Source organism: Prinia subflava, chromosome 8 (assembly GCF_021018805.1).
Source record: "Prinia subflava isolate CZ2003 ecotype Zambia chromosome 8, Cam_Psub_1.2, whole genome shotgun sequence".
NCBI classification, from domain to species: domain Eukaryota; kingdom Metazoa; phylum Chordata; class Aves; order Passeriformes; family Cisticolidae; genus Prinia; species Prinia subflava.
Genome location: NC_086254.1, coordinates 6,095,218 through 6,118,167, shown reverse-complemented (window position 1 = coordinate 6,118,167; position 22,950 = coordinate 6,095,218). Strand labels below are relative to the sequence as shown.

At 43.6% G+C, this 22,950-nt stretch overlaps 2 protein-coding genes across 18 annotated transcripts in view; both read right to left on the bottom strand.

Annotated features, from left to right (window-relative positions):
- Positions 1–404: 404 nt before the first annotated feature.
- On the bottom strand, positions 405–16,084 carry KCTD7 (potassium channel tetramerization domain containing 7). 4 transcript variants are annotated; one of them, XM_063402560.1, is made up of 6 exons: positions 15,704–16,084; positions 14,088–14,197; positions 11,858–12,053; positions 11,022–11,191; positions 8,724–8,777; positions 405–7,761 (listed from the first exon to the last, which is right to left on the bottom strand). In XM_063402560.1, the coding sequence occupies exons 3-6, from the start codon at positions 11,999–12,001 to the stop codon at positions 7,164–7,166; spliced, it is 966 nt and encodes a 321-aa protein (XP_063258630.1). In that variant the 5' UTR covers positions 12,002–12,053; positions 14,088–14,197; positions 15,704–16,084; the 3' UTR covers positions 405–7,163. The 4 variants fall into 4 exon arrangements, with proteins under 4 accessions (XP_063258630.1, XP_063258631.1, XP_063258629.1 ...); XM_063402561.1 differs by lacking the exon at positions 15,704–16,084 and having other exon boundaries at positions 405–7,196; positions 7,266–7,761; positions 8,599–8,777; positions 13,960–14,095; XM_063402559.1 differs by lacking the exon at positions 15,704–16,084 and having other exon boundaries at positions 405–7,196; positions 7,266–7,761; positions 13,960–14,095.
- Positions 16,085–17,226: 1,142 nt separating this feature from the next.
- TPST1 (tyrosylprotein sulfotransferase 1) overlaps positions 17,227–22,950 on the bottom strand; it is a 30,703-nt gene continuing 24,979 nt past the window's right edge. For 7 of the 14 annotated variants that reach the window (XR_010081049.1, XR_010081047.1, XR_010081050.1 and 4 more), the window contains 4 exons: positions 20,564–20,614; positions 19,657–19,732; positions 18,679–18,726; positions 17,227–17,750 (listed from right to left, as the gene is read on the bottom strand). Coding sequence is in view for 4 of the 14 variants with exons in the window: in XM_063402546.1 (XP_063258616.1) it covers positions 18,722–18,726; positions 19,714–19,732; positions 20,564–20,614 (75 nt within the window). In the remaining 10 variants the exon portion in view is untranslated. The remainder of the gene's footprint in view (positions 17,751–18,678; positions 18,727–19,656; positions 19,733–20,563; positions 20,615–22,950) is intronic. The other 7 variants (XR_010081052.1, XR_010081053.1, XR_010081051.1 and 4 more) reach the window with 7 other exon arrangements.

Sequence of the window (22,950 nt, the reverse complement as noted above, 5' to 3'; positions counted from 1 at the left end):
GCAGCGGGGCTGTGAGGGGCAGCGGCGCCGTGAGCGGTACCGGGGCCGTGAGGGGTAGCGGGGTTGAGGGGCAGCGGCGCCGTGAGCGGTACCGGGGCTGTGAGCGGTACCGGGGCTGTTACACGGCCGTGCTGCTGTGTGAGCACCGCCACACGCCCTCGCCTCAGCGTTTTGTTATCCCCTCTCAGCGTAGCGAATTCCCTCCCTGCAGCCTCCCTCCCTTCTCCGTACCCGCACCTGCTCCTCGGGGCTCCGAGGCCCGCACGGGCACCCCAGAGCTGCCTTCGGGAAATGTAAAAATAAATACCCGCTGCTATTTCAAACTCCTCTTTCCACTCTCAGTAACCCGGTATTGTGTCTGGGTTCCATCTCTCTTTTTTTTTGTTTTTTTTTTTTTTCTTTCCCCCCCCCTCTTTTCTTCTTTTTTTCTCAGCACGGACCTCCCACAGTGAGCCAGGAGCGCTCCAGCAGGACAGATGTACGGCAAGGAAATGACTTCAGAACAAAGGGAAATTCTTCTGAAAACAGGCAAAAGGTTCTTTTTGAGCATTGCAGGACCACGGGGACATTGCTGGGACCGTCCCCGTGCTCTGTCACAGCAGTGGGTGGGGAGGGAGGGATGGAATGGGAATCATTGGAATGAGCTGATCCCGGGCCGTGTCACAAGTGCCGTCTGCTCAGAAGTGATGATAAACCACCAAATGCCATTAAAACAGCCCGGACACAGATTCCTGTCTTCGTTTTCATTTGCAATCAGGCAAAGCACACTCAAATCCCAAGGAAAGTGAGGAAAAGCACTGCAGTGGCTGCAGACCAGATGAGCCAGAATTCCAACAGTTGTCAGTATCATAATCTTTTATTGCACAACACAACCTTTATATCCACATTTTCTTCTATGTGTTTTAAATAAAAAACATACAGACTATATATTACCTGAACTGAAAAAAGTATTAAGAAATAATACACTGCAGTACTCACAGTATTGAACATCACACATCAACATAATTAATAACAAAACACATTTGGAGATAATTCCAAACCCTGATCATTAGCATCCAGGCTGGATTTTCAAAGGCATTACGGGTTACAATGCATAGACACATACAATTTATAATTCAGCAAAACAAAATCCATTTATAAAAGTCACAGTGAAAGTGGAGGTAAACTTATACTAAGCTTGTGTAAGTAAAACGACTACGAACTGCTGTTCTGGAAAGTGATTTCCAGTTAGAGAATTATATACAGGAGATAATAACAGAACAGAATTATCCTCTGAAATCAGCTTGTTTGCAGAGAGATAATGAAAGATGGAAGGGGTTTTTTTTTTTGTCATAGCCCAAAATTTAGAACTATCCTGGGTCCTCTGTGCTGCGTGTGAAAAACCTAAAAACGTTTTCAGGGCTCAGTAATGCCAACCACAACTTTAAACCAGTGGAGTCTATAAATTGTCCAGGGTACAGCAGTCATTAAAAGAAGTGAAAGGAATCATTAAAAGAAGTGAGAGGAATCTCTCCCGGAGTTCAGGATGAGTTGAGAGATGATTTTTCTGTGGTGCCTGCCCTGCAGTCCTCCCTTACCCCTGGCATTGTGTCCCGGGTGTCACTGCTGTGGCACCCAGGTGCTCTGAAGCAGATTTGTGTGTGAGCAATCCACAGCCCCGGGGTTTTCTCCCCTTTCCTCTCCCACCCTGATGGATTTCCACACAAATTGGGTGCGTGTTCTGTGCCTCAGCAAACACAAAGAACAATTCTGCAGCTCTGACAGGAATTCCTCCCTGCTGCCACCTCCATCCCCCTCACCGTGTCCCCTCTCATCTCTGAACAATGAGGATAAACCTGGGCTCCCTCGGCCTGCAAATGCCTAATGAAGCTACAAAACTTTTAATTATGTCAGTAATTAGCTTTTTAGGGAAGAAAAAAACCCCAATAAACAGATGAGGGATCGTGCAGGGCACAGCAAGGCCCTCAGCTCCCAAAATACAGTTCTTAGGCTGAATACATATTCCTGTGTAAGCCCTTAAAAGAAGATATATTTATATTTCTTAACAGTCATTAGAAAAAGAATAAAGCAGAAGAGTGAAATTAAAGTGAATGTGTTCTCTGTTAGTTTAATCCATTTATCCAGATATTTTTGAGAGTAATGAGATTTTATAAATAAGATTCTTTAGCAACTAACAGTCACCATACTGCGATATTAAAATATTAATTTAATAATGAGTTTAAAATAGACTGAGTATTCACCTGGCAAATAAATCTGAGGGTGCAGCAGAGGACAGGAATTTCCTGTCCATGGAATTGTGGCTGTGAGAGGTTAGAGAAGGGGCTGAAGGGGGGATCCAGTTGGAGTCTTTAACTGGGAATGCTCAGCCCAGACACCTCACTCAAAAATACTCACATTAACAAATTTAGGTATTTGCATATGACATCATGAGGTGTTTCCCTAAAACTTAAAAAAAATCTTAAAAGGAAGTGATGTAGAAATTCCTGCTGCAATAATTTACTGCTTTTGTTTAAGGTAACTAAACCTGAAGTGCTTCCAAAAAAACCCAGAACTCACACCCTTGATGATGCAGAAACTGATCCCTCATTGTAGGTTTAAATAAAAATTAGAATTAAAAATCCAGCAGGTGCACAAGGACCACAGAGGATCTGCTTAGGGCACAAAGGCTTCCCAGACCAAAGCTGGCAGCACCTTCACTCTCCTCTGAGGAGGATGGAGGTTCAGCAAGGAATATTTCAGATTCCTGTGCAGAATATTGGATATTCAAGTTAAAAGTCTACACCAAATCCAAAAGTTATTTTTAGATATATTTTTAAACTCTTGAGCTCAGCAGCCAATAAGTGGCTGCTGTACACAAACACCTTTTCATGTCATTTTTGAGTGCTTCATAAGGATAATTTTCCTTTTGTTTATTTTCCTATTTTAATTTTGTTTTTATTCCTTCCTACAAAACAGAGACAGAAACATTTCATGTGCTGTGGAATTGGCCAGCTCACTCCACATGAGACCTCCCTTTGTTCCCTGTTAAAAACCACTCCACAATGGATATAAAAGGGAAAGTTAAAAATTGTCATGTTTTTGTTCACACACAGCAATTTAAAAAAAATAACAGTTTTAATTTTAAATAAATATCCTTCAACTGTCCCACCATTCCTCCAACATTTAAATGGACAGGAGACCATAACACAGAGATTTGGGAGTGTGAGGGTGGGAAAGTGGCTTTGGAAATGATAAAGTGGGAAAAAAAAACTAAGGGAGCAGAGAAAAATATGTATTAGCAGAACTCTGCTCAGAACTCTGCCCAGATATAAAGAAAAGTACTAAAGGAAAAAAAAAAGAAAAAAAAGAAGCAGTATTCCATAGTTTAATGCTACAATTCTATACAAAAATCCTCAGTCCTCTCAAACACAGATTTAAGAGATCAGCCACTCCCATTTTTTGTTGCAAATGTGGAATTTCAAAGCTACAGGCCCAGATAAGAGAATCAATCACGTTCCACAACCCAGTTTTAGATTACACTCCCCTGCCATCCACCTGCACAATTCTTCTGCTTCTGCAAAAAATGAGCACAGGCTGGGCAAGGGCAGCTAAATCCTTGTAAACAAAGACTGCTTGGAACAACTAAAATATTGTTAACCTGAACAAATCACACATCCCAGCACTAAATTAAAGCTTGTCAGCTAAAATTCATGTTTTCCTTTCCAGTATTGCACTTAATGTCTTCAGGAGGGTGAGAACTTTGATTAAGACATGGCTGATACAAAGATTTTCTTTTTTTTTTTTTTTAGTTGGGTCGCTTTCCTTAATTATTTAAGCAATGAACAGGAAAAAGTTACAAAATCCCAGTGTGTGCATATTAAGGAGGAACAAAATGACTGAAACAGGAATTTTGTCATCACAGCCTTTCCTGAACAACAGCAGGGAAATTCCTAAAGCCAAACCAGAAAACACACTGTGAAAATCAAATTATGATCCATTTCTGCAGGGAGTGCTGGAATTCCAACCAGAGTTCTGTAAATACATTTATAGGAAGTGGTAAAAAAACCCCACTGAAAATTCCAGTAAAACTGCAATTCTCATTGTAATCTGAATATTGTAAATATGAAACTGTAAATATCTGTAATTCTGGAAATTAAATATCTGAAAATCCTGAACTTAAATATCTGAAGTGCACAAGCAGCTAAAACTTTGTAAGGCTCAGCTTTAAGATGTTATTCAATTTTATATGAAATTGGGGTTTGCAGTTTAGATTCCTTGGAAAGAAAGAAAAAATGAAGGCAGCAAAGAAACCAAGCAAAACTTCCTCTCTTTGCAGGGAACTTCAGTCTCAGTTTAACTTTTAATTTCGGGTTGCCAAACACAACTCCAAGGACCTGTAACACCGAGGCCATTATTTCAGGAAACAATTGAAACAAATTTAGATCCAAATGTGCAGAACTCCCTCTATTCAAATTTCTCTCTGCCCTTGAAAGTCAGCACTCGACAATGATCCTGTGCCAGGATTGCAGAGATCAGCAGGAGACACCCACCTCAGAGAGACAATTCCATTCCTAAATTAAACATCTAAAAGGGTGACAAGGCAAAAAAAAGTCTCTTTTTTTTTTGCAAGACAATTTGATCCTGAAGTTCTTATTCTAAAAATTGCCTCAGAAAATGGAGGAGAATTTTGATCACTGTCATTAATGTTTCGTAAGAATTTTGGTCAGAAGTTTAGTTAAGCAATATTGTTGGATTAATTAATCCAATGGAATGCAATATGCAAATATTTAATTTTTCCCTCTCTTTAGGATTATTTTGAAGCCCCTTCAAGCGGGTTGGAGTTTTCTGTACCTCACAAAACAATGAGATTTTCAGACTTTTCTCCCTCTCAGTTCTGGGCTGAATTCCACAGTTGAAATTTGGGATGCTGTTGCTCATGTCAGAAGTACAAAATGACCTTCTGAAGAAAATATGATTCTGCAGTGGCTGCCTCTTCCAGCATGGAAAGAAATTTCCTACTGCTTTAGAGTGGAGAAGTATCTGAATATGAAGTTTGAACTTTGTTTTCCCTTCTATGACACCAAGAAGGGTCAACAAGAAGGATAAAATTAAGATTTAATTGTCTGGAAAAGGTGAGGTGAAGGAAGCACTTGTCTAATGTCATCTGACTTTAAGTCTAAAATAAAGTTTAATATCACAGAATGTAAAAAGAGTCAGTAATAAAATAATATACATTAAATATTCCTCTTACTACTGCTAATAGGAACATACAGACAGGATTTTCTCAGTTACCAAAAGCCTTTGTAAATGACCTGATTCTAAAGAGCTTTTTTTTTGTAGATATTGTAAACATTTAGAATTTCTAAGGCTAAAAACAGGCACAAGTCTTCCATAAACAGTTATTATTCCTAAAAGCATTAAGGAATATATTCCAGATCTGCTATTCCTTTTGATAACAATGGAAATAATTGAAGTATAACATTATAATTCACAACATAGATTCTTAATTAAAAAAGAAATACAGCTTAACCCTGACAACAATTAATAATATATAGGGAATACTTTTTTTTTCTTAAATTATCTAGTACATCAAAATGACATCTCCAGAATCTTTGTGCTGGGTGTGACTCAAATTTTATAAAGTTGAAGGAGGAACTCAAACATTTCTAAGAGGGTAAAACTGTAACGTCAGCTTTAGTAGCACCCCAGATTCCCAAAAACGCATGAAAAATCTGCAATTCCACCCTGGAGCCACGTGGTTGGTGGCACCTTTCAGCAGATGTTCAGCCATGCCCTCCATCCATCCTTTCCATGAGGTGATTTTGTTTTGTGCCTCGTGAAGGTACCTGAGCAGACAGTCTGATTTCAGGCTGGTTTTTCAAGTTTCCAGAGGTTTTCCCAACCCCTGCCAGCAGCTGATCCCAAGGAATGTGAGCAGCAACGCAACTGCCAAGAACGTTTGTCCTCCAGGAGTCTTCTCACCCCTCAGTGTGCCACCACAGCTCACCAGCAGCACATCCTGAAAGGCCATTTGTCCCCTGGGAGTCCTCTCACCCCTCAGTGTGTCACCACAGCTCACCAGCAGCACATCCTGAAAGGACATTTGTCCTCCAGGAGTCCTCTCACCCCTCAGTGTGTCACCACAGCTCACCAGCAGCACATCCTGAAAGGACATTTGTCCCCTGGGAGTCCTCTCACCCCTCAGTGTGTCACCACAGCTCACCAGCAGCACATCCTGAAAGGACATTTGTCCCCTGGGAGTCCTCTCACCCCTCAGTGTGCCACCACAGCTCACCAGCAGCTCATCCTGAAAGGACATTTGTCCTCTGGGAGTCAGTCCTTCCACCCTTTGCTGTGCCACAGCTCACCAGCAGGTCACCTTGACAGAGTATTGTCCCCTAGGAGTCCTTCCATCCTTTGCTCAGCCAGCAGAGCTCACCAGCGCCTCATCCTGGAAGAACAGTTCTCCTCCAGGAGTCCTTTCATCCCTTTGCTCTGCCACCACTGACCAGCAGCTCATCAGAAAGAACATTTCTCCTCTGGGAGTCCTTCCATGCTTTGCTCAGCCACCACAACTCACAAAGAACATTTATCCTCTAGAAATCCTTCCATGGTTTGCTCAGCCCCCACCACTGACCAGCAGCTCATCTTGAAAGAACATTTATCCTCTAGAAGTCTTTGTCTCTGCTCAGCCACCACCACTGACCAGCAGCTCATCAGAAAGAACATTTGTCCTCTAGGAGTCCTTCCATGGTTTGCTCAGCCACCACAACTCACAAAGAACATTTGTCCTGTAGGAGTCCTTCTCTCCTCTGCTCAGCCCCACAACTGACCAGCAGCTCATGATGAAAAAACATTTATCCTCTAGAAGTCTTTGTCTCTGCTCAGCCACCACCACTGACCAGCAGCTCATGATGAAAAAACATTTATCCTCCAGAAGTCTTTGTCTCTGCTCAGCCACCACCACTGACCAGCAGCTCACCTTGAAAGAACAATTGTCCTGTAGGAGTCTTTGTCTCTGCTCAGCCCCACCACTGACCAGCAGCTCATGTTGAAAGAACATTTATCCTCTGGGAGTCCTTCCATGTTTTGCTCAGCCACCACAACTCACAAAGAACATTTGTCCTCTCCTCTGCTCAGCCCCACCACTGACCAGCAGCTCATGTTGAAAGAACATTTATCCTCTAGAAGTCTTTGTCTCTGAACAATTGTCTCACCTTGAAAGAACAATTGTCCTGTAGGAGTCTTTGTCTCTGCTCAGCCACCACAACTGACCAGCAGCTCACCTTGAAAGAACAAATGTCCTCTGGAAGTCTTTGTCTCTGCTCAGCCACCACTGACCAGCAGCTCTCCTTCCAAGCCCATTTCTCCCGTGGGGGTCCCGCCGTGCCCTGCCCAGCCCGGCTCACCACCAGGTGATCTTGAACTCGTAGATGGGGCGCTTGCAGTAGTAGTGGTTGACGAGGTGCTTGTCGCACACGCCGATGCACTGGTGGTCCACGGCGATGCCGCGCGCAGACAGGTCGGTGACGATGCAGTGCAGCAGGTCGTAGACGTCGGCCACGGCCTCCCAGGGCCCGAAGGACACGTCCACCTCGCAGTGGTGCTCGAAGAGCTTGGTGTCGCTCTCGCTGCGCTCGAAGCGCAGCGAGTTGAAGTGGGGGCACTCGTAGGGGGTGATGGGCATCTCCTCCTTGAACACGCACACCTTGAGCTTGGCGAAGCGCGCCTTCCGCTGCGTGGCGCGCAGCTTGGCGATCTCGATGATCCGCTCCAGGTGGTCTGCAAGAGACACGGAGGATTGAGGGTCCCAGCAAACCACCCAGGGAGAGAGGTCAAAAGCAATTATTGCATGTGAAATGTTTCACTGTGCTTGTTCTCAGCGAGGTATTAGCAGCATGTAGCAAAATATAAAATAATCAAATCAGTCTTGGTTACCCGGTGATCTTGGTGGCCTTAGTACATGCCCAAGTTATCTGGCCCCACTACCAGGCCAAGTTTATTCAGTTGCAAGTCCTGACAGAACAAATGCAGACAAACTTTCTCATTTAATAACATCACAGACTAATCCTGCTCCCTTTTAAGCACAGAAATCCACACCCTGGGATGCAGCAGGATGTGGAGACCCCAAAGACCCAAACACATGAAAAATACAGAATAAACCTGCAATGGGATCAGTTTGGGAGCTGAGAGCAGACTGAATGGATGTGAACCTCAAAGACCCAAACACATGAAAAATACAGAATAAACCTGCAGTGGGATCAGTTTGGGAGCTGAGAGCAGATTGAATTTATGTGGAGACCTCAAAGACCCAAACACATGAAAAATACAGAATAAACCTTCAACAGGATCAGTTTGGGAGCTGAGAGCAGACTGAATGGATGTGGAGATCTCAAAGACCTAAACACATGAAAAATACAGAATAAACCTACAATGGGATCAGTTTGGGAGCTGAGAGCAGATTGAATTTATGTGGAGACCTCAAAGACCCAAACACATGAAAAATACAGAATAAACCTGCAACAGGATCAGTTTGGGAGCTGCGAGCAGACTGAAAGCACGAGGTTTAACACTGGAATCCCACTAGAAGAAAGAGTCAGTGCTACTTTGATTATTTACCTTTGTAATATGGCATTAGGCCCAGGAAAGCTTGTCTAACTTTTTCTCCTTTAAGAGGCTGGATATCCTCTAGATTGTCTAGCAAGGGTCCTATGGAATAATACTGAGCTTCCTTGTACACTGACCTCACTCGCTCTCGGGGGGGCAGGTCACCAGATCGGAGGAAGTTTAGTATGTCTCTAAAAAAAAAAAGAGCAAAAATATCAATAACAAACACATTTCTGCCAAAACTGCTACAGGTGGGAAAGGAGAGGAAATGCTGGATATTCGTTGTTTGCTCTGTTGAGACAGTAAGTGAAATAAATGAGCCACATTCCCAACATTTGTTTGTAAAACCGTTTGCCACGTTCAGGTTTCCAAGCCATCATTTCACATTTTGCCTCAGCTGATGCCAAAACTCATTTGAAAAAATCTGAGTGGATTTTAAACCAAACATTCAACGTGGAGGAAACCATTTATAACACAGAAGAGGCCAGACTGTTTCATGGGAAAGAGATTGTGGTCACCGCATTTCAAATTTAGGTCTGGGACAAAATAAACTTCTGCATTTTCCCAGAGAATCATATTAATGGACATTTTATTCCACACAGATCCAGCTGAATGGATGGGACATCTGCAAAGGAGGTTTCTCTTCACAGATCAGAGCCATTTAAAGAATAATAATCCAAATTTTTAAAAAAGAGACAGAATATTTCCTGGCAGTTCTGAAACATTGTCCAGCAACAGGATCTTTTGACAGGGAAAGAAATTACTTTATAAGTATTAACCAACAAAACCTTTATCAAATAAACAAAATAATCACTTTTTAAGTGCTAACCAAGAAAACCTTATCAAATAAAAGAAGCATTACTGCAATCTTAGAATGACAGCAAATACAGCACGTGCTAACCTGGCTCTGTTCCAGCTCTATTTTCAATTGAGGTTGATAACATCACAAATTAATTGATTTTCCAACAATTACCTCATGTAAAGACACAATTATTTAAAATAAACAGTGTCTTAATCTATCTCTGTCCTGGATTATGGTACAACCCAAAAGTGCTTTGAAAATAATTCAATGTTTTCTGTTGAAGACAATAAGGAAATGTCTATACAGGAGAAACAAAAATTAGGGATAAATTGGAATGTGAGCTTTGGGCAAAGACCTGAACCCTTTTTTAGCAATCTCACCCCAATTCAAACAGAGCATTAGTAATCAAGGTTAGCTTAATTTAAAACAAAATAAAAGCTTAGGAGCACTTAGGAAGGAATCCTGGAGGTGAAGGAATATGGCACTACCAACAAAAATAATTTAGAAAAAGACATTCTTTAAAGGTTTGTGCTTTTTTTATCAGTTATATTCTGTTTAAAGATTGAAAACATCATACTTTCAACTGTGTAAGAATCCTAGATTCATTCTTTCCATTCCCTCTTCCTTACACATCCTGAATATCAGTTAAAACCCAGTGCTGTGCAAAGGAATTTCCAATGTAAAGCAACACCAAACACTTCTTCAAACCACCAGAACAACCTGATACCTTGAAAGGAGATACTCTAGGGGAGACAATGCCCCAACTCAAAGCATTTCTTGTTTTTGCTTCAACCAACAAAGAGTTTTAAACGGCAGTTCCTCCTGTGATGCTTTGAAGGCGTGTAACGTTAAATGCTGCACGCTTATAATTTAACTCTAAGGGAAAAAACTGTTAAAAATAAGCTTAAAAGTAAGGGTTTTTTTGCCCTGAGGACGTGTGCATACCCTGTGATAAACGCCAATCACTCGCTTTTTGAAATTTATGAAAATTTAATAAAGAATAAAAATTGGTTACAAAAATTAATACAATAATAAAAGTTTAAAAAGGTTTTCAGAGACAGGACAAATAATGAGACAAATAAGAGCAAAGAAGGTAGCCCGGGTCTACCGTCCCCCCTCCCTCTCAGACAAAGGCTGTGAAGGAGAAGGGCCTCCTTCGGGAGGAATGTCCCCTTTTTGAAGACCAAAATTTCAAAATTGTGCAATCTTTATCTTAAGACAGACCCGTTTGCCCAGAGTCCCCCTTCTAATCCTGGGCGTCCAGGAGTTGGGCTTGACCAGGTGGTTCGTGTGGATTCAGTCTGGGTTGACCAGGTGGCTTCTGTGGATGCAGGGAGATATGCCTCTTGTCTTCTGAAAGTCCTAAGGGGGGGTTCTCTTCTTCTTGTTGTAACTGTTATCTCTGTTGAGAAACACCTCTGGGCCTCTCCCTCTTTTTTTTTTTTTTTTTCTTTTCTTCTTGAGCTAAAGAAAATATCTTACACACAATTCTTTTACTACTAAAACTTAATGCTAAAAACTACATTTACTATATTATTCAAATGTCAATACAGCATAACTTTTCTACCTAGCATTATTGTATATAGTAAATATCTGCATAGAGCCACACACACAACAAGCCTTTTTCACATACCCGAAGTAGGTGCCATCCCTGTCGATGAAGTACCTGCCCTCGGCGTCCGTGGGGATGTAGTGCCTGCCGCTGAACATGGCAGCCAGCATGGTGTCCTCGTACCTGCGCAGCGTGGACAGCCTGGTGGTGAAGAACATCCCGCCCACGTTCAGGGGGACAACCTCTGGGAACTGCAAAACAACAGGGACATCAGCAAGGAGCCCCCCCCGTCCTCTGCAGGGGACAAAGGCTTCCAAAAGGCACCTGCAGTTTGTCACCGGGGAAAACGCGCGGTTCCTGCGCCACTGCCACAGGTCACGGAGCTCGGAGGGGTAAAAATTTGGATGTTTTGGCTGCTGGGAGGAATCGGGTTTGGGAGGGGTTTAACTGTAGCTGGGAATCTGAAACAGCAGAAATCACTCAGCTGGAATAGCAGATGTTTGAGATATTAATGTTTCCTCTTGGCTCTTTTGGGGAAAGAACAAAACAAAACCCCTTCCCCAGCCTTACACAGAGAGAAAAAATAAAGGGAAGAAATCCCAGGTCAACCTTAGCTGGTTCCTTTACAAGCACACTGTTCTAGACACTAAAAAAAAATTTGTATTCCTTTACATCAGGCCTAAAATCTTACTATCACACCTTAGGATGCCTTAAGTAGCACAATAAACATTTCACTGCACGTCTCAAGCCCAAACCTGGATGGAACTTGTAAGTAAAGCTGCCGAGCTAGTGAAATAAATTCAAGAGACCTCGTTTTATTCAAACATGTTAAGTGAGGGGGGGTATCCACAACGAAATCCCGAATTCTTCAGCGCCGGAGCAGCGTGTGATCACCCCCAGCCCAGGTGAGCTCTTACCTGCTGAGGCAGCAGCGGCAGCGCCTGTCCTGCCTGGGTGGCGGTGGGGGTGGCCGGCTCTTGGAAATCATCCTCTGCATCCGAGCTCGACATGGCATCATCCGGGGTGGCACTCCCTTTGCCCTGCCCCGTGACTACCACCATCCCTCTGGCTCTGCGGAGCAGCTCTGCTGGGCAGGAGGAGGCCGTGGCAGTGCTGAGGGGAGACCCAAATTAATTACGCGAATCACGCCACTCACGGGGCGCTCCCGGCAGCGGCAGCGTTATTCCCGGAGAGGGAGGCGCAGGGATGCCGAGCTCCCCGGGAGAGGCTGCGGGCACGATCGCCGCCGGCACCGCTGCTCCGAGGCCCTCGGGCCGCTGGCAGCGCTGGGAAGAGCCCGGCATCCATTGGCTGCGCGGTGCAGGGAGCGATTGGCTCCGGCGCGGCTTTGCAGGGAAATGTCATTTGCTGGAGAATTTGGGTGGCCGCTGTCGCAGCCTGTCCCTCGCCAGGGGCGGGACGCGGCAACGCGTCGCTGCCACATTGGCGACACCCGGCTCTGTCTGTCACCTTCAGGCGGCAGCGGGCTCGGCTGGGCTCTGGAATTCCCCGGGAATTGGGAAAACCGGGATTTCTCCCCAGCCAGGGGGAGCAGGCGCTTCCCTGCCCGCATCACACCGCACAGGACGCGCACACGAGACACAAATATTGAACTCTTATCACGCTGCTAATTGTCAATTGAATTTAACGCCTACAAGGCTTCTCAGTCCATCTTCACTAGAATGGGATGCGCTGACAAACTGCGGGATAAAAATAACAATCGAATGAGCAGAGTAGCAAAGAGAAAGGCCGGTGCTCTCCTTACACTGCGTTATGTAAAATCCCCGCTCCCAGGATGTCTCCAGCAGCATCACAACTCCCTAACAAACACAGTCCAGAGGCTGTGTCTGCCTCCAAACCTTCTCTCAAATATAGAAAGAGGAGGATTATTTCCACAAGCACATGTGGCACATTTATTTATTAACTAAAGGATGCTTCCCCTCAAAATCAGCAAGGAAAAAATGACATAAAATTTTAAAAATCTGCCTAAATAATTCTGCTAACAGTCATTGTGCACAGTGTTAGATCTCAGCTCCTAAAGGAAATGTTAAGCTCAGAGTGAGCCCAGACAGACCTGGGATGCTCCTGAGCAAAACAGGGGCTTTAGAGAGACCTGAGCAGACCAAAATCTCCACATTCTGTGGGAATCCCCACAGCCTCCCTTCCCCAAAATTTGGAGATGAATTCTAGATCCTGTTTAACACCTTAATAAACACAGATAAGGAACTACTGTGAAGTTTTTTTGTTTAAGCTTGCAGCTCATTTAGAGGGTTGGCTCAGCTCAGAGAGGGATTTCATTTCTCTTCTCTGCAGTTTATAATAATTTTTCCACCCCAGTCCAATGCACAGGCAGATAAATAAGGATGGAAGTGCTTCTGAAGGGCCACACCCTATTAATAATTGTAATATTTGTCCAATAACAAGGTTTATTCTGACATTATCAATTATCCAAACAATTCAACTATGCCTCACAGATAAAGAACAGACACAATGTAAATGAAAGATTATTTTGCTAGGGATTCCTTTAAAGAGGTAAACAAATTATCAGCCAGAAAGAGCTTGCAGAACAGCATTTATAAGATGCACAGTCAAAAATTGGGAGTGAGCCTGTATTTACTGTGAATGTATTATTTATAAAGCTGCCACTTGACACTAGTGCTTTGGCTGCTATTTCTAGTTCTCTTCAGAGTACTCAGAAAAACACAATATTGACCAAAAATATGTTCTTTGTCTGCAGTTTTCCAGGATGTCCCACAGATTTCACTTAAATGGAGTGTAGTGTGAATAAACAACATTCAATCCATTAAATATATCAGCATTATTGACCACAGAATGGGTTTTGGGGTAAGTTCATCCATTTGGCACTGCACCAAAAAGGGCTTCTTTCCTAACACAGCTAGAGGCCTGAGAAAAAGGGATTTTTTTTCCCCTCTTTCATAGTCTCCTTCAATATGACACCAAGGTTTAAGAAAAAAAGCCATGAGGCAGCATTAATTATGTTGTGCTCAGGAGTACCAACCTTCTCTGCCACTGGAACATCCACTCCAAACAATCCCTCAATAAAGAGGTTTAGCAGAACATGGTGAGAACAGGATTTTGAGAACAAGCTTGGTGGCAGTAAAAAGATCAATGACTGACAAGTTGAACCTGTTTTTTGACAGTCATTAAAAGGTGAGTGAAGTTTCTCTGTGGGCTGGCTTCACCTGTTCACCCAGGGAGCAGTGGAACAGAGCTGTGCTGGCAGGAGCAGAGTCCTCCTAAAAGAGAACCAGAAGTTAATTACTGCATTTCATGAAAAAAACACATCCTGAATCCCAGAATAGTTTGGGTTGAACTGGACCCTACAGATCATCCAGTTCCATCCTCCTGCCACGTCCACAGACCAGGTTGCTCCAAGCCCCATCCAAACCTGGGCTGATCCTTTTCTTTGCACCTTAAGCATGTGCAATAATTCTCTTTAACTATGTGCAGAAATATTCCTTTGTTAAATCTCTCATTAAATTTACAGAATTTATTTAAACTAAACAAACACCTCCATTTCACTTTCAAATACATCTAGCTCTAGATCAACAGATAGTTAATGAGAAAACACCGCCAATAAACAAAATTATCATTAAATCATATATTCGATTGAACCACACATCAGCAGCATCCAACTCTACCAGAAATGCCTCCTTCCAGTCCTCCCAGCTGTCATTTAAAAACAGGGATTGCTTCCTGGAGCTTTGCTGGGGACAGCTCAGATATTGTCCCACACACAGCAGAGAAAGCTCAGTAAATGAACTGGCCCTGCCAGTTTGGCTTCATTCCCCAGGGAATGACAGCAACCCTTGAATTGGGCTTGATGCTAAGATTTATAGAAGTTTTTCAAAGCTCTGCTGTTTCCTCATCTTCCCCATATTGGTTTCAACAACTTCTTAAATACCTTCTGAGGATACACCAGTGTTGGCAAAGTTACAACACCAAAAAAGCTACACACCAACAAAAAATGACATAATGGTTATAGAGTCAAAGGCTTTTTCATCAAAAAAAACATTTCTGATGTATGAACCCATCACAGGAGTCCCACACAAACTCCTGTTCAAAGGTAACTCTTTGGGATGTGCTTGTTTTGGGAGATATCAGCTGGATTGTTAGAAGGCTCCCCTTTGAAAAGTGAAACTGGAGTAGAATGAGACCTATTTAACAGTGCCTGCATCACCAGCTTCAAGAGACACAGATGACTGAAAGGTTTGTGTGAATACAGTAAATTCCAATGAATCTGTGTCAGGACAGCAAAGAAACATCCTGGAAGAGGGGCTGGGATCTCTGAGCTGCAATAAACTGTGTTATGCATTGGCCTAGAGCATCCTGGACTGTAAAACTCCAGCATTTCTAGTGGTGAACAACAACACAGAGTGTGAGGAAAGGGCGGTGTGACCCAACTTTTGCAGCTGAGAGCAAGGACAGGGTGTATGGGAGGAAACTCCCCGTCACAGTGACGGGGCAGGGCAGGACAGCAGGGACCCCTGGCTGGAGTGCCCGGTGTGTAAAGGACACTGGGGCTGCACTGCCTGGTGCCTGGCACTGCCCCTCACACAGAATTCCACAGCTTTTACAGCTTGGAGCCGTCTGACAGCTCTGCGGAGCACAGGCATCACACACAGACATCACCATGCCGGGTGCATGGGGCAGCACAAACCCAGGCGGCGGGCACGCCGAGAGTCAGGCAAACAACCAATAATTCATTGATAACTAATCAATAATTAACTCTTAACTCTCACCTGGCGCCTTGCCAGGGTGACAGCCTGACCGGCGCCACCGCTGGCCGGGGGTGGCCGCGGTCCCTCCGCTCCCCTCACGCTCCCCGACCCCTCCAGCCCCGCGGCCTCCCCGCCGCTCCCTCACCTGCCGCGGGTCGGTACCGGAGCGGCGGGGAACGCCCCGCCGGGGACGGAGCGGATGAGGGGAGCGATGAGGGCATGAGGGGAGCGATGAGGGCATGAGGGGAGCGATGAGGGGATGAGGGGAGCGATGAGGGGATGAGGGGAGCGATGAGGGCATGAGGGGAGCGATGAGGGGATGAGGGGAGCGATGAGGGGATGAGGGGAGCGATGAGGGGATGAGGGGAGCGATGAGGGCATGAGGGAGCGGGGCCGGCCGTCCCCGCCTCGCTCACCTGCGGCTCGGCTCGGGCCCGGGGGAGCGGCCGCGGCCCCGCGTCACGGACGGGCCCATCCGGGTCCCGGCGGGCGGAGCCGCCCGGGCGGCCCCGGGAGCGGGACCGGGGCTCATCCCTGCGAACCGCGCGGCTCCGGGAGCGCCCAGGGCTCCTCGGCCGGGGCTCACCGGCGGCCGGGGCTCACCGGCGGCCGGGGCTCACCGGCGGCCGGGGCTCACCGGCGGCCGGGGCTCACCGGCGGCCGGGGCTCACCGGCGGCCGGGGCTCACCGGCGGCCGGGGCTCACCGGCGGCCGGGGCTCACCGGCGGCCGGGGCTCACCGGCGGCCGGGGCTCACCGGCGGCCGGGGCTCACCGGCGGCCGGGGCTCACCGGCGGGGCCGCGCTGCCCTCGGCCGGCAGCAGGGGAGGCCCCGGGACCGCGGGAGGGAAGGAGCGGGGATGCTCCTTGCTCAGGGCATTACAATCGGCATTGCTGGGGCGTTACAATCGGCCCAAACGCAGCCACAGAGAAAGGGAGGAAAGGCAGAACTCTGCCAGATCCAGAATCCCAGGAAATACAAATATTTTGGCACGAACTCCTCCCAAAACCAGTGGGGAAGTTGAAAACCCTTTCAGCACCTTGAACTGCCGAGGAGAGCCGAAGCTGAGACACACCAACCATCCCAAAATCACTTTATGGGAATAATCATCTTCCACATTGTATCCTAAAGGTGGAAACTTCAGGACACAACTCACAGCAGCAGCGTCCCCCCAGCAGAGCAGCTCTGAACAAAACTGCTTTTGAGGAACAAATTCAAGAGTCTAAAAATTACCTACTTCTTCCTGCAATAAACAAATCTCACCTTATACCTCTCAGTGGGACACTCCAATTTACTATTTCTTCATCACCCAGCTATTAAAAGCAAAAAAAAAAAAAAAAAAAAAAAAAAAAAAAAAAAAAAAAAAAAGCATTAAACTGTAAACCTTAAAATAAGATCCAAACCCAGGACATGAGATCATTATCTTCCCTCACATCAATATCTTGAATTATAAACTAACACATCAATACCTTATTGATATTGATATATTATTTAAATATTAAGTTGGAAGCAAACCCATTAATTAATAAATAAATAAACAAAAATCACATTTAAAGCATTTATTTTGAAAAATAAAATACAAAAGATCATTGAATTGTAATTGTACATGTAATTTATCAATTTTTTTTTAAATAAAAGATATTTAACATTTTCCACATATGAGTAAAACAACTGTTCCAGCAAAAATCTTTCAGGACAAGCACAGATCACTCTTGACAGCTTTGTACATTTAAAACCAAACTGCTACAAGAAACAAAAAAATCTTTGAAGAAGGAGCAGTGTAATTAAAACAGAGGAGCAATTTCAGAGACAGGCATTGCTTTTGAATTTTTTAAAACCTTAAAAAATAGTTGTGCGAATGTAATGCAGTTCTACATTAACATCAGTGATTTTTTGTTTGTTTTTTTAACAGGTTTACATGCGCTCACAACAGCAAAATTTGGAACGAAAAGAGGATGAAAGAAACAGGAGAGAACATTCTGAGGAGGGCAGGCCGTGAGCAGCACCTCTGATCCCAGGGGGACAGGCCTGAGGGATCCTTCCCATGGAAAAGGCAGCAGTTGATCTTCTAAGGAAAAAGAAATAAAGTTATGTTGGAGCTTTCCTGGTAATATTCAGCTTTTAATCCTGGACAGCATTTTGGAATTAGAAATAAAGCAGAATTGAGAGTAGCCACTGTTGTCTCAGCAGGTGGAAAGTCAGTGCCAAGACAAATCCCATTGCTGTAAGGACTGTGGCTGCTTTGTCCATCCTTTATCATCACAGAGACTGCTTGGAGCACAGTGCAAAAACCCTGATTTTCCACTTACATTGTGAGCCAGTGGAAGTTACTGCTGGGAAGTCCCAGTTTGGTTTCTCAGAAACTGGGCAGCAGCTTTAGACAGAAATATTGCAGGCTGAAATCCATTTAAGTGCAAAATGAGGTTGATGCTTTAGTCATTTTAACACTGACTGTGTGAAAAGATGATGGTTTCTCTATTGATTTCACAGTGAAGGCCAGGAATTCATCTCTGGGAAGCTTTTAGATCCATTATTTCTACACACAGCAGTGCTTTGGGCTATATTTAGGGTGTTTATATTTATGGCCACATAAGGATCTATTTTGGGGATATTTGTAGGGCACGTTGCTTTGGGCTATTTATAAACTGGATTTAAGTTTTGCCATCTTTTGTTGTCAGGTCAGAACATCTGATAGCAGGGCTGACAAATAAAAACCCTGGATTAACACAGGAAATCTTGCATCACTCCTTCCTTAACTGGTCTGGAATTTACTCAGCTCCCTGTAAAATTTTGTCACTGTTTATTCAGTGACTAAAATGCAGCTTTTTGAATACTGGCTATGAGATAAATCAAATATTACAAACCAGCTCATCTTTAGCAGTTTCCTTTAAAAACATATCTTCATATTTATCTTACCCGTGGAGTTACAGGAGTTAAACAAAAATAGTTTTAAATTAAGAGCAACAAATAAACAAACTGCAATGCTCTTTTATTACCTTCTGTGCAAGAAATGTCCATTTAATCTTCTATTCCATAGGTTCAGTCTGTCAAAAAAAAGAATTTAAATTAGTTATTTTATATTAGAGGATAAAAATAGCAGTACCAATGTCTATTCTCCAAACCTTTGAGCTGTTTAGTTACATTAAGTCAATACTAAAGAAGAACACTGTCAGCATCAATTTGATCAAGTTTTTATAGTTTAAGGAATATTCTTTTATTCTTCCACAGTGTTTACTTTTGTCTTTTAGATGGTCTTTCTTTGCTATGGATAAATCTGCTCAGATTTTGGTAAATGCTGTATTTAAACTAAGCTAATTGTATAAATCCACCTCCTGGAATTTAGCAGGAACCTCCTTATCCTATGAATTTATTAGAGTGGCCCAGGTTCTTTTGGGTATCCTGGGATAACTGAAAACCACAAACAGCATAATTTAAATGATACTGTACGTAAACAAGGATTTAACCTAGGATTTATTCAAAATCAAGGGTGTTTTTTGCTAGCACACCATCTATACCCGGTGTGCTCAATTTGAAGGATCTCCCTGCATTTTCCCTAAACCCTCCTCAGCAGCATTTCCCCTCATTCCTGCAGCTTTTCTGTGCCTGACCCTGCCATCCCACAGCAATTCCCTGTGGCAGGAGTGCCCCTCCTGCGGGCTCAGCACACGCGTGGAGCACACACTCAGTGACAGGGACAACGCTGGCAGCGACAGGGACAACGCTGGCAGCGACAGGGACAACGCTGGCAGCGACAGGGACAACGCTGGCAGCGACAGGGACAACGCTGGCAGCGACAGGGACAACGCTGGCAGCGACAGGGCTGGGATGCTTCCCCAGAGCTGAGCAAAGCAGGAGCACTCGGTGATCCAAGCAGGCAAAGAGCCAGGAAAAAGCCACGTTAGAGACCACACAAAGGCTGCTCAGAAAGATTTGGTGGCCACAGCAGGGTTATTTTGTGAAAACATGGAACACACACTACAGCTATGCCACTTCACTGATCCTCGTTCATTTTATCTTGCCACGAGACTTCCTTTCTATTGTCTTCTTTGGCTGGAACAAAAGAAATCGGTTTTCCTTTTTAATCAAATCGTTTTTATTTGAACAAATGGAGAAGTCAAAATGCTTTCTGTGTGGTAGATTCTGGGTGTTTTTAATCTGTCTCATCTCTGGCAGTGTCCAAGGCCAGGCTGGACAGGGCTTGGAGCAACCTGGGATAGTGGAAGTTGTCCTTGCCCATGGCAGGGGGTGGAAAAAATTCTTTTTAAGGTCCCTTGAACCCAAACCATTCTGGGATTTTACAATTCTGTGATATCCACAAAATCCTAAAGTCTGAGAGCTTCACAATAAGGGTTTTCCTTTTTGTTTTCTTGCAGGTCCCTTAGGGAGCTGATGACAATGAACAGTAACAAATTGTGAATTTTCAGTAAAACCTGAAGTTCCATAGCACACTTGACTATTAAATCAACACCACCCCTATCCATGGCTGGGTTTGTTGACTTTGATAACATCTTTATTTATTTTCAGAATCTCTCAGTAGTTATAACTCTGCCCTTTGGACTAGACTTGCTTTAAACCAAGATAATAAAAGATAAAGCTCCTCTACAAGTAACAAACTTTGGAGTTTGGTCCAGAAAAGAGGCTCAAATTTTCCTTCCATTTCACAGCAATATTCAGGCAGCTCAGGCTGACAAACACCACTTTTAACTCTGGAGTTACACATGGAATCAGGAGAGGTTTGGGATGCTGAGTTCAAGATTCCACCTCATGGATAATCAGCAAATCTTGCCATCACTCAGAAAATCAGACCCACAAAAAAGTGGTTTACAAAAGCTGTTTGATATCATTTGCACTCACAAAAAGGAAATTAATTCAATACTGTACCTGTGGCACTTCTTTGAGGAAGTCAGGAAGCTGAAATTCACCTTTATAGACCTGGAAGAACAAACAAAAAATATACTACTCAAAGCCCTCATTCACTATTCTTTGAAATGCTGAAGAGCTTGTTAAGGGAAAGGAAAAAAAAAGGAAATAAGGGGTTTTTGTTAGCATCCACTAATGCTAGAACATTAAATGTTTGGCAATATATTGTCTTCTCTCTAGAGGATAATTTTATAAAAGCTCTTTGCTTCTGAGAATAAACAAATCCAAAAGGGTAAAACTGTATTCTGTTCTTTTTAAAAAAAACCACAAGTGTACTTGAAGAGTTTTACCATCCTGTCTACTGAAGCATAAAGACTGATCATCCCAATGTCATGATGGTGGTCTTGTGTAAACATTTCAAAAGAAAAATTAAAAAAAGGCACAAACCTATTTGGAAAAATTCCATAAAGCCATGAAATGGAAATGGGGCTACTCCAAACCTACTCACAAAAATTCCCTAAAGCCATGAAATGGAAGAGGGGCTCCTCCACAGCCTGGCTCTGAGCTGCACTCCCTGGTTTGTGCCAAAGGAAGGAGCTCCAGGAAGTCAGGGGATGTTTATTCCCATTTTCTCTGCTCTCCTGGGTGCAGATACCAGAGCACCAAGCACACCCAGCTTGTCAATATTCTGCATTCTGGGACTGCAGCTGAGTCACTCTGAATTTCCTGTGCCTCACAGGACGGATTCGGGATTGGATTCCCATCCCAGGCTTCACTGAGAGCAGGAATTATTACACACACATTGTGGCACTTTGATATTCCATGGTTTAGAGAAAATAAGAACAGCTCCCATCTGTATTCAGCCAGGGGCCACACATTCCCATGGGAACATTAAAGGAAGTCACCCTGGGCAGAAATTCAGTGTGTGGCTATTGGAGCCTTGGTCCACTATAAATATTTATAAATCAGTGAGAGGATTTCTCATTTTCTGCTTTTATCCAAACCATTAAAATGCAGGCTGTGTCCTGGAGAACAGGAATTGAAGTTACAAAACAACACTGTCACAGCAGAAATGTTACAGGATAACCTCAGCAAGAAAAAAAGGATTTTTTTGTTAGATGGTGCTGATGTTGGAAGGAACAGACAGAAACCTTCACCTTTTCTGGGAATCCTTAAAAATAATTAATCCTGGTGGTGACAGCACTTTGTGACTGATTCAGAACCAGAAGGACCAAACTCAAGGCTGTGTCTCCAGAACCCTCCTCCTTTTCTACTCCTGCAATTATGACTCAGTCTAATTTTTATATTACACATCTAGACCTGTGTCTGCTCTAAAAACTTCACCTTTGCAGAACAGCATTTATCCCCAATAAACATCTAACAGCAGACAGCCAAGATCAGCAATATTAAGAATAATATCACTGGAAATAAATGTTTTAAAGGTATTTCATATTATATTCACATGAAAGTATCAGCATTTACACAGCACAATTTACCAAGGCAAACCTAAGCAGTGACAAGCCCAAGATCAGGTTTAACACACAAATTTTGGTTCAGAACTGACATTACCTAAGAGCTGGTTTTGTCAGGAGGAGACTGCATAAAAACTGGTTTAAAGTCATTCCAAAACACATAAATGGTCCCTTTTCAATTGCAACTCAGGGATCTCAGAACTCAGAAATTCTAAAAACAATAACTCCATCTGCAGCCAAAGAAATTAAAGAGGCTTCGGATTCCAAATTCTTCTCTGACCAGTTTTTAAGTGTAAAACACATAACTCACAGTGCCATTAGAGAGACAGAAGCAGGATATTGGAATTATTTCCAGTCTAAGCAAGAATTCAGTAAAATTGAGAAGAAATGGTCTTTACCATTTCTAAGGGAATTATTTTGCAAGTCCAAATGGAATTCCAGAAGAGGGGGATCTGAGGCTGTGTCAGTTTGTTGTTCAGTGTTGACAGTATTCAAGCTTTTCTATTAAAAAACCAAAATACATTCTTATAGCCCAACTGAATGGATATTATTCTCAAAAAGAGATCAGAAAACAACTTTCACATCCAGTTGCCTGAGAAAACCCCTTTAAACACAGAGGGAGAACTTCAGAACAGAAGTGTAACCTATAATTCTTTTTAATAGAAGATTAAAGCATTTTTTTCACCCACTTTCCTGTCTGCTTTGGGAAGAGTCTCATTATATTTGTTCAGTTCCAGTACACAAAAAAATGAGTTTTTTTAATGTAAAAGACACCCTGAAACCAAGTGTGCTTGGGCTTGGCAAACTTTAAAACATCCAAGCTGCAGAGTACAAGGCTGTTGATGTTTAATTGTAAAAGAAGAATAAGAATAAATAACAACACAGAGAGCAGGATCTTACACAGGCCCAGCAATGCCTGCCAAAGGCAGCTTGCCA

Excerpts from the sequence above, each read along its gene's own strand:
- KCTD7 (XM_063402558.1), bottom strand. The coding sequence starts at position 13,979 with ATGTTCCAGTGGCAGAGAAG. Across the intron at positions 12,054-13,959 it reads ATGTTCCAGTGGCAGAGAAG|CACTGCCACGGCCTCCTCCT; the intron begins GTTGGTACTCCT and ends GTCTCCCCTCAG. Across the intron at positions 8,778-11,021 it reads AGGGATGGCACCTACTTCGG|AGACATACTAAACTTCCTCC; the intron begins GTATGTGAAAAA and ends TTTTTTTTTTAG.